At 37.9% G+C, this 11658-nt stretch overlaps 1 protein-coding gene across 1 annotated transcript in view; it reads right to left on the reverse strand.

Moving 5' to 3' along the window:
• The window catches only part of AGTPBP1 (ATP/GTP binding protein 1), a 177147-nt gene extending 167051 nt beyond the window's left edge, over nucleotides 1-10096 (reverse strand). Inside the window, exon 1 of the mRNA XM_008573809.1 lies at nucleotides 10026-10096. Coding sequence (XP_008572031.1) covers nucleotides 10026-10057 — 32 coding nt within the window. The 5' untranslated portion in view covers nucleotides 10058-10096. The remainder of the gene's footprint in view (nucleotides 1-10025) is intronic.
• Between the last annotated feature and the right edge of the window lie 1562 nt (nucleotides 10097-11658).

Consider the following 11658-nt stretch of genomic DNA (forward strand, 5'->3'; position numbering starts at 1 on the left):
GATCCGTTGCGGGACACGAAAAAAGACAAAAAAAAAACAGTTTTGACCTCATACCCTGATGTCTGCAGATCACAACTTGAGAATCTCTGGGCTACATTATACTGCTAGAATGAACTCCTCCACAACCTCCTTGGCTTATGCAGCACGACAAAAGTGTAATATTTGTTCACATTACTTGTTTAATGAAGGAAAGCAGGGATTCTACTCACTCAGTGAGCCAAGTTGCCAGAGATCTTTGCATGATCACAACAGCAGGGGAGAAAAAGAGCCCTTAAAGTTCTCATCTGGAAATGACAAATATCACTTCAGCTCACATTTCACTAGCTAAAGCAAGTCACACAGCCACAGATTAACCTCAGAGAAAATACAATACAATCCTGCGTGTGCCCAGAAGGAAAACTATAATACTGTGACCAACCCTTAGGACCACAGCACTAGGCATGGCCATGTATCAAATTTCTGGCCAGTGAGATGTAAATAGGCACGATATAGGCTATTTTCCAGGTTTTGCCTCTAGGAATAGGAGGTGCATCCTTTCCACATTCCCACTGTTTGTAAGAGGGTGAGAACTAGAGAAAACGCCTTGGACCAAGAAACACAAGACACATATTGAGGAAAGCAGAGCCACTCTACAACCCTTGAACAACTACCTCTAGGTTAAATAAGAGAGAAATAAACTTGAATATTTTGCCACTTGTATTATGAGATATCTATTACACCAAATTAACCTATATCTTGTGGAGTATACTTACATTTATAAAGCAAATATATTTCACTGAGTCTAGTTCCCTGTAGTTTTGGGGTTAACCTAACTTCTTAAAAGTTCATATAAAATGTTAACCTTGCAAAAGACAGGAAACTTTCCCAGTCTAAAAGTCTCTGTTGTAAGATAAAGAATTGTAACACAGCAAGGTTGTTGACTCAAGGACAGACAAGTTACTGATTGATATGTAAAGCTACTGGGAAATTGCTATAGGGAAAAACAGTGTTTGCTAAGATCAAGCTTTTGTTCGTGGATCGACTTAACCTTTTGCAAACTGCATTATGGAATGTCACTTTGCTTGTTACATGTGCCCAGAAGGAAAACTATAATACTGTGACCAACCCTTAGGACCACAGCACTAGGCATGGCCATGTATCAAATTTCTGGCCAGTGACATGTAAATAGGCACGATATAGGCTATTTTCCAGGTTTTGCCTCTAGGAATAGGAGGTGCATCCTTTCCACATTCCCACTGTTTGTAAGAGGGTGAGAACTAGAGAAAACGCCTTGGACCAAGAAACACAAGACACATATTGAGGAAAGCAGAGCCACTCTACAACCCTTGAACAACTACCTCTAGGTTAAATAAGAGAGAAATAAACTTGAATATTTTGCCACTTGTATTATGAGATATCTATTACACCAAATTAACCTATATCTTGTGGAGTATACTTACATTTATAAAGCAAATATATTTCACTGAGTCTAGTTCCCTGTAGTTTTGGGGTTAACCTAACTTCTTAAAAGTTCATATAAAATGTTAACCTTGCAAAAGACAGGAAACTTTCCCAGTCTAAAAGTCTCTGGTGTAAGATAAAGAATTGTAACACAGCAAGGTTGTTGACTCAAGGACAGACAAGTTACTGATTGATATGTAAAGCTACTGGGAAATTGCTATAGGGAAAAACAGTGTTTGCTAAGATCAAGCTTTTGTTCGTGGATCGACTTAACCTTTTGCAAACTGCATTATGGAATGTCACTTTGCTTGTTACCAGCCTCTATTGTTAAACTATTACCCCACCTATGTTCTTTTTCTGTACTTCCAGGTCTGGAAAATAAATGTGGGGAGAGAATCCAATTCATAGTTAATTTCCCAAGGAAGGAATGCCTCGCTTTTGAGGGTTCCGAGAGATTAACCCCTTTGGGGTCTCTCACTGCTCGGAAGAGATGAGCTTTGAGTAATCCTTTTGTGGCTCCATCACCCAGGGGAAGAGAGGTGATAAATCCATATGAGACAAAGCAACAATATCTGATCTAATAGACAGCTATGTTAAGTACACAATACTTTTTATCTGAATTAAACTAAGTGCTTATACATAATTAAATCAATTATACTGTAAGAGTAGTTAAATAGTCCACAAAAGGTTAACAGTCTTAACAGAAAACAATGTAAAAACACCATAAAAGACAAAACCAGATTATTTTATAAACAGGAAAAGATAATCCATTTTCCATTTTGACACTCCTAAATACACTAAAACTGAGAAGATAGTGATCTGCATATTCTGAACGCTGTATTACCTCTTATTTATCTTTACCCATAGATCAATTAAGAAAAAATATGAACTCATTTTTGGGAACCACTTTACCTGCTTCCAAAGGTTTGTGTCTAGTACTTTCATTACCATATTCAAGATATTCCACAATTTTAATTTCTATTTCCTCTTTGACTCAAGTTGTTCAAAAGATATTTAATTTCAAGGTAGACGGGCTTTGTTGTTGTAAGCAGCCTGATTATTTTTCCTCATATAAATGATTTGCTCTTTCTACCTGGCTACCCAAAAGACTATCATTAAGGTCCCAAACTTTTCTAGAATATCTTGGTGTTGACTAGTCGGTCAGTTTTCCCTGACACAGCCTATGTGTTTCAAGTTATCACTGTTCTCTCCTTCCCTCCCCTACTCCACACCCAATCAAAAGGTTTCTTGATATGTTTCTAAAACACATCTTTTAAATGTATGTTCCAGACGAGATGGTTAGCTCAGTTAGAGTGTGGTGTTATAATATGTCTCAATCCACTGTTACAATTTCCTTCTTTGGGAATTTTAGTAACAAGTACAGTGAATTTCTATTGCCAGTCTATAATGTCTAACATGTTGTTCTCCAATGCCTTTTTAATTCTTTGTTTATATCCATTACATTGTGTTCACTTTCTTTATTACAATTCTCTACGTCTTTTGCTGTACTTTTATAGTATCTATCTACCCTGTGCTCCTTCTAATTTAATCAACCTTTCTGTGATCATTTTTTCTTCCTTAAGTACTGCCAGTTCACATTTCTTCTCTTCATGCTGACTCATTATATCATCTCTCAGTTTGTCTGTTTCTGCTTTATGACCTCCTTCACAGAGATAACTATATCATCAGTTGTTTTAAATTTGTAGTGGAATATTTCCTGAAAATGTTCACCTGCTTCATAATAATGTTAGTCTGGTAAGGACTCTCTGTTAGAAGATGTTAATCTACTCTTTTTCTCCCTTTTTCTTATAATAACTGTTTATTACTCATTGAATAAGCTGACTTTTCCTTCCCCAGTAATTTGTACAAGCTCCTATAAGAAAGATAGGAAGTGGAGGAAGGCCAGGCTAGTTTTCCAGGCCAGGTAGGTCTCACAATTCTATGGGTCTCTCCTTTGCTGCCACCAAGACAGACTACTTTGGATAAATACTATTTATTTATATAATTGCTGAATAGCTCACCTGCTCTGCTTGTCTGAACCAATCCTTCCAGGAAAGTTTCTGCTCCTACTCCTGCATAACCCAGTTACAGTGGGTTATAAAATTGTTGCAGGAGTCCACTCCAAACCTTCAGCAAGTATATTCTTGCTGGAGTTTTCTGAGATCTCTATTCTGGACCCTCCAATCCCTCTCTGTACTTTTCTTCACTTCCTCCCAAATGGCTTCAGCACAGTGTCCCAGCTGCATTTGGCAGCCCTTACATATATTTCTGAGTTTGCAGATAATATTCCCTAATTTGGCCAAAAACTGAATTTTCCAAAGTATTGCATTGTTTAGTGTTACTAGTTTTTTTGAGATTTTTCTTTTGTTTTTGTTAAATAATTTCCAGGAGGAGATGGGGAAAACACATATTAATTACACAATTTTTAAAGGGCTCTTGTGAAGGGACTAGATTAAACAAAAGAATCAGGAATAGACGAAGAGGAATAAGTATGGAGACTATTACAGTAGTCTACAGGATGGATGATGAAAGCCTAGTCATGGCAGCAACAGCAGGCTAGATTAAACAAAAGAATCAGGAATAGACGAAGAGGAATAAGTACGGAGACTATTACAGTAGTCTACAGGATGGATGATGAAAGCCTAGTCATGGCAGCAACAGCAGACATGGAGAAACACATAGATTAGTGATATACTTTTAGTGATGGACATAAAACGGACAGAATTCACTGACAGCCGGGTTGTGGAGTGCTAACACGAGTGTCAAGGAAGACTCCCAGATTTACAGTTTGCACTTGTGCATGGCTAGAATGTCATCATCTAAGACAGACTAACGCTAGACAATGAAAAGATTTGCAAAGGCTCGATTTGGGGAACACATTATGTTGAAGAGCACTGACAGACTTCCAGATGACTACACCCAATAGGTATTTAGACACAGAGGGGCTGGTCTCCACTACAAATGAGACGGAGATCAACAGGACTCAGATGAAATTGCCTAAGGGGATTATATAGGATAAGATGAAAAAAGGTTTAGGACTGAGCCCTGAAAAATGATTAGAAGTTCTACAGAGAAGTCATTCCATAAGTAGATTTAGAAGCACTTGCCAATGAAGTAGGAAGAAAAACAAGAGACAGCAGTACCACAGAAACCAATTAAAGAATGTTTCAAAAGGCAGGGAGGGGGGTTCTAAAAGAAATGTCAATTGCTACTTGGAGGTTAAATAAGATAGAAGCAAAAAAAAAAAAAATTCATTGGATTATCAACTCAAAACTAACAGTGACCTTGACTTCCATACGATGCAAAGATGAAAGACAGAAAATAAACAAGGTGACCCCAACAACTGTCCCAGCTTCCAGCCTTCAGAGTTCCAGGTAATGTAGGGAGAACCCAGGCAGACCCAACAAACTCCTTGAGTTAAGGAGACAAAGAAAGACCAAGGTGGCTAGAATTTGAAGGAGAGACTAGCACAGAAGAGAGAGCTACACAGAGAGAGAACTCCAGAGATCTACAGAGCGCCCCCCCCTCAAATCTACAGATGAGTACAGATAAGGACTCTCTGTTAGAAGATGTTAATCTACTCTTTTTCTCCCTTTTTCTTATAGTAACTGTTTATTACTCATTGAATAAGCTGACTTTTCCTTCCCCAGTAATTTGTACAAGCTCCTATAAGAAAGATAGGAAGTGGAGGAAGGCCAGGCTAGTTTTCCAGGCCAGGTAGGTCTCACAATTCTATGGGTCTCTCCTTTGCTGCCACCGAGACAGACTACTTTGGATAAATACTATTTATTTATATAATTGCTGAATAGCTCACCTGCTCTGCTTGTCTGAACCAATCCTTCCAGGAAAGTTTCTGCTCCTACTCCTGCATAACCCAGTTACAGTGGGTTATAAAATTGTTGCAGGAGTCCACTCCAAACCTTCAGCAAGTATATTCTTGCTGGAGTTTTCTGAGATCTCTATTCTGGACCCTCCAATCCCTCTCTGTACTTTTCTTCACTTCCTCCCAAATGGCTTCAGCACAGTGTCCCAGCTGCATTTGGCAGCCCTTACATATATTTCTGAGTTTGCAGATAATATTCCCTAATTTGGCCAAAAACTGAATTTTCCAAAGTATTGCATTGTTTAGTGTTACTAGTTTTTTTGAGATTTTTCTTTTGTTTTTGTTAAATAATTTCCAGGAGGAGATGGGGAAAACACATATTAATTACACAATTTTTAAAGGGCTCTTGTGAAGGGGCTAGATTAAACAAAAGAATCAGGAATAGACGAAGAGGAATAAGTACGGAGACTATTACAGTAGTCTACAGGATGGATGATGAAAGCCTAGTCATGGCAGCAACAGCAGACATGGAGAAACACATAGATTAGTGATATACTTTTAGTGATGGACATAAAACGGACAGAATTCACTGACAGCCGGGTTGTGGAGTGCTAACACGAGTGTCAAGGAAGACTCCCAGATTTACAGTTTGCACTTGTGCATGGCTAGAATGTCATCATCTAAGACAGACTAACGCTAGACAATGAAAAGATTTGCAAAGGCTCAATTTGGGGAACACATTATGTTGAAGAGCACTGACAGACTTCCAGATGACTACACCCAATAGGTATTTAGACACAGAGGGGCTGGTCTCCACTACAAATGAGACGGAGATCAACAGGACTCAGATGAAATTGCCTAAGGGGATTATATAGGATAAGATGAAAAAAGGTTTAGGACTGAGCCCTGAAAAATGATTAGAAGTTCTACAGAGAAGTCATTCCATAAGTAGATTTAGAAGCACTTGCCAATGAAGTAGGAAGAAAAACAAGAGACAGCAGTACCACAGAAACCAATTAAAGAATGTTTCAAAAGGCAGGGAGGGGGGTTCTAAAAGAAATGTCAATTGCTACTTGGAGGTTAAATAAGATAGAAGCAAAAAAAAAAAAAATTCATTGGATTATCAACTCAAAACTAACAGTGACCTTGACTTCCATACGATGCAAAGATGAAAGACAGAAAATAAACAAGGTGACCCCAACAACTGTCCCAGCTTCCAGCCTTCAGAGTTCCAGGTAATGTAGGGAGAACCCAGGCAGACCCAACAAACTCCTTGAGTTAAGGAGACAAAGAAAGACCAAGGTGGCTAGAATTTGAAGGAGAGACTAGCACAGAAGAGAGAGCTACACAGAGAGAGAACTCCAGAGATCTACAGAGCGCCCCCCCCTCAAATCTACAGATGAGTACAGACCTGCTGTACGGCCAAGGCGGATGTGCCCCCTGGGCTCCTGAGCCAAGGTGAAGGGGGCTAAGGACCTCAGCCATGCCCTCCCCCAACATGCTTATCCAGCCCAGAGATGACCAAGCTACCAGACGAAGTCCCCAGGCTCCCGAGCTGGGGTTGGTGGTCCCAGGGCCTCAGCCAAGCCTCCCTGACATCCGCATCCAGCCCAGTGATGACCAAGCCTCTGAAGAAGCCTCTTCAACTTCCACATCCAGCTCAGTGACAGCCACACTGCTGCCGGAAGCCCCCCAGGCTCCCAAGCCAGGGTGGAGGACCTCTGGCCTCAGCCATGCCCCCCAACATCTGCATCCAGCCCAGCAATGATCAATCTGTTGCAAGAAGCCCTCCAGGCTCCAGAGCCGGGGGGAGAGGGGGGGATGGGTGAGGGCCTCAGACACATACCCTTGCCCTCCGCAACCAGGCCAGCAAAGCAGCAGGCCATGGGCCAGCCCTACCCCCCCACCCCGACCTCCATTCCCCCTCCTCTCCTCCCCCTCCCACTGTTCCACAAGATCTTAGAATGTAAAAAATAAAAATAAATAAATAATTTTTTTAAATGAAAAATAATTTATTTCTTACAGTTCTGGAGGCTGGGAAGTCCGAGGAACAGGAAGCAGATCTGGTGAGGGCCTTTTTGCTGGTGAGGACTCTCTGAAGAGTCTAGAGGCAGTGCAGCGCATCACACAAGGAAGGGGCTAAGCATGCTAACATGCTAGCTCAGGACTCTCTTCCTCTTATTCTAAAGCCACCAGTCCCAATGCCCATTAATCCATTAACCTATTAATCCTATTAACCCAACCACTTCTTAAAGACCCCAGCTCTCAATACTGCCTGCCACATTAGGGATTAAATTTCAACATACATTTTGGAGGGGACAAACATTCAAACCGTAGTAGAAACTAAATAACACACTTCTAAATAATCCACAGATCAAAGAAGAAATAAGAAGGTATTTTGAACTGAATGAAAATACAACATTTCAGAATTAGTGTCAGTGTCACTAAGGCATTATTTAGGGGTAAATTTATACAATAAATGCCCACATTATTAAAGAAGAAATGTCTCTAATAAATGACTTTAGCTTCCAACTTAAGAAACAAGAAAAAAGAGGAGATGAGACAGTGTAAATAGAAGTCAGGAAATAAAATCAAAGAAACAGACAACAGAACAATCATAGGAAAATCAATGAAATCAAAAGCTTTTTCTTTGATAATAACAATAAAACTTAAACTTTGAGCCAGACTGATAAAGAAGAGAGAGAAAAGACACAAATTACTAATATCAAGACAGAGAGAGGTAACATCACTACGGATTCTAGATATTAAAAAGATAATAAAGGAATATTTTGAACATCTTTATGCCTATAAATTGGACAACACAGAAGAAATGAACAAATTCCTTGACAGATACTACTCATTTCTGATTGCTGCTACAACCATAACCACAAACTTAGTTGCTAAAAACAACACAAATTTATTTTCTTACCAGTCTAGAAGTCAGAAGTCCAACATCAGTTTTATTAAGCTAAAATCAAGGTGTAAGAAGGGATGGTTCTTCTGGAGGCTCTAAGGGAGAATCCATTTCTTTACCTTTTACAGTTTCTAGAGGCCACCGACGATCCTTGGCTCCTGCACTCTAACCTCTTGCTCCATCATCACATCTTCTACTACTGACACTGACTCTCCTGCTTCCCCCTTATGATTATAATGGACCCATTCAGATAATCCAGCATAATCTCCCCATCTCAAGATCCTTAATTTATTCACATATGCAAAGTTCCTTTTACCAAGTAAAGTAACATATTCACAAATTCTAGGGATTAAGAAGTAGAAATCTTCTAAGGGCCATTATATTCAGCCTACCATAGACTCATATTACCAAAGCTCACTCAATAAGAAACAGAAAAACCTGAATAGTGCTATATCTATTTAAAAAAGCAAATTTATACTTAAAAAGCTTCCCACAAAGAATATTCCAAGCCAAGATGGCTTAACTGGTGAAAATTACCAAACATTTAAAGAATAATACCGATTATAAACAAACTCTTCCAAAAAAATGTAAAAAGGAGGGAATACTTCCCCATTCCATTTTGCTGGGAGTTTTTATCCAATATAGATGTCGGATTCTGTGAAAAATCTTAGTAGCCATCGTGGTTATCAGATCGACTGTGGTGTACAGTGTATATGGGGTTAGTTACTACCCGCAGTTTTAGGCATCTACAGGGGATCTTAGAACCCCCTATGAATAAGGGGAAACTACTGTACTTGTTTGGCCTGATCCAAAAAGTAAGGCTGCTGTTCCTTTTTAAAACCCAAACAATGCCTAATTTCTCTCCTATAAGAAATTACACAAGTATATGAACAATGCAATTTGTTATGATGTATTACATAGTTAATAACTGGAAAACCTAGCAATGTAAGAAACAAACTTTTTCTGAATAAACTGTGTGTATACTAATCATTATAAAACAGATTTAAATCATATGTATAAATGCAAAACTGTACACATAAAAACATAAAATATAACACTGCTACACAGCAGAAACTTTGGTTACTATCAGTATTAATATACTGTCATTTACTGAGCCAGTCAGGCACCATTTAATCTTCGCAACCTTATAAAGACAGCATTATCATTAAAACAATTTCACAGATGAGAAAAGTGAGGCTTAACAGGATTAAACAATCTGTTAAAGGCTGTATAGCTAAGAAAATTCCAATATAGAATTAATCAGATTTGTCTGAGTTTTAACTGAAAGAAATAAAACCAACATTAAGACAACTTCTTAGCACTTAAGAGCTGTAACAGAGATGACATAATGGGTTTTTAATTCAGGGGTCAGTTAAACTTTTTCTGTAAAAAGCCAGATAGTATATATTTCAGGCACTGTGGGCTATACAGTCTCTGACTCAACTTTGCCATTTTAGTGCAAGTGTGACCACAGATGATATGTAAACGAATGAGCATAGCTGTGTTCCAATAAAATTTTATGTACACAGAAATGTGAAATTCATATAATCTTCATGTGTCACAAAATATTATTATTTTGATTTTTTTAACCATTTAAAAATGTAAAAGCCGTTCTTAGCTCACAGGCCACACAAAAATTAGAGGACAGCCAGATTGGGCCTGTGGGTCATAGTTTGCTGACTCCTACCTTAACTGGAAAGTTAAACATTAATAAATATTAATAAAATAGCAGTAATATAATATACTACTATTTAAACATAAATAATATTTTTAAAGTATGAACCTCAAGTCATTTTGTCATGTATTATTTCCATAATTTACACATATTGATTTTTAGAATTACAGTACCTTTTCTCTGATATGACTTTTAACTTGCTCATCTTTGAGTTACTTCATTTCACCATTGCAGATACTCTAAAAGAAAAATGTTGATGATATTAAATACTTACATAATTCTGTTTTCCATACATTAAATCACAGATGTCATAAAAGCTATACAACTGAAAGTTTTCATTACGGGCAAGACAAGATAATACTGGAAACCAAAAGATAATGTTGGAGTTTTATGCGGTTCTGGTGGGTCTCTTCAATGTGAAGTGTGTGACTACTAAAATACCTAAAATCAGCCAGGAAATGTTATCAAAATCCCGGAGCTACAAAAATGCAGAAACTTAACAACGCAGTTTGTGATCTAGTGTTAATATTTCTTTGAGACAGTTCAAGTTATCTTTCTTGTTCTAGTTTTCCTCCTTAAAATACTCAAACCAACCACAGAATCCTGTGATTAGTGACCAAGGGTACTTCAAAAAGTTCATGAAAAGATATTTATCATCTCTTAATTCTATTATTTTACAAACTTTTTGAAGTACTCTTATACTTACTGTGCACCATTCACACAGTAGTCAAATATGTATCATTATTTCTAAATGAGAATTTTTTAAATTAATAAAGTATTTAGACAGAGTAAAAGGCTTCTATAACATTATTTCATTTAAAGTATTTAATGTACATCTTCCCTCAATTGATAAAGTTTTCATCTTTAGAAAGTATTCATTATACACTTTAAAACAACCTTAAATCTTGATTCATACCATTTTTATAATTCTTCAGATTTATTTTGCAACTCTTCACCCCAAAACACCTTGAATATCTTTTAATTTTATATCCTAATGTTTACTGAAGCAGAATTTCATGGCATCACTAAAAAGTGCAACAATTACTGCAAATTCAACAAGTTAATCACATACAAGGGTACCTCAAAATGTTTGTGGATAAACAGTATTAAAAGATAATATGGGGCCAGCCCGGTGGCGCACTCGGTAGAGTGCGGCGCTTGGGAGCGTGGCGGCGCTCCCACCAAGGGCTCGGATCCCATATAGAGACCGGTCCGCTCACTGGTTGAGCGCGGTGCGGGCGCAACACCAAGGGTTGCGATCCCGTTGCCGGTCGCGGTACGGGCGTGACACTGAGGGTTGCGATCCCGTTACCGGTCACGAAAAAAAAAAAAAAAAAAGACAAAAAAAAGGGGGAAAAAAAAAAGATAATACGAATATTTCCAGGAAATTTGTGAAGTACCCTCATTTTACGCACAAGTTAGTAATGTTATATTCAAACAACAAACATGCAAAAGAACAGATTTCAAATTGTTTAACTTGACAGATTTGGAAGATACAGATATTTTCGATGTTTTTCTGCCGTAAAGAGAACTTTTCAACCTTTTTTTTCTTATTACATCAAAAAAAAAAGGAAATGTATTTGGAACTTTATACAAAATTACACGGACTATTTTTAAAGTCAGTGAGAAATTTTAAACTGCTAACTCTTCTTTCTTTTTTTAGACATGACAACAAAGTGAAAGTAACTTTTTCAAGTTTCCAAATTAATTAAGAATTACTGTACAAGCGCAGGGAGAAAAAAATCTTTTGTGCTTTCAAAAGCACTATTGATGCCATAAACAGGTTAACTCACTTCTACTTATTGA

The sequence above is a fragment of the Galeopterus variegatus genome, unplaced genomic scaffold (genome assembly GCF_000696425.1).
Source record: "Galeopterus variegatus unplaced genomic scaffold, G_variegatus-3.0.2 Scaffold965, whole genome shotgun sequence".
Lineage (NCBI taxonomy): Eukaryota > Metazoa > Chordata > Mammalia > Dermoptera > Cynocephalidae > Galeopterus > Galeopterus variegatus.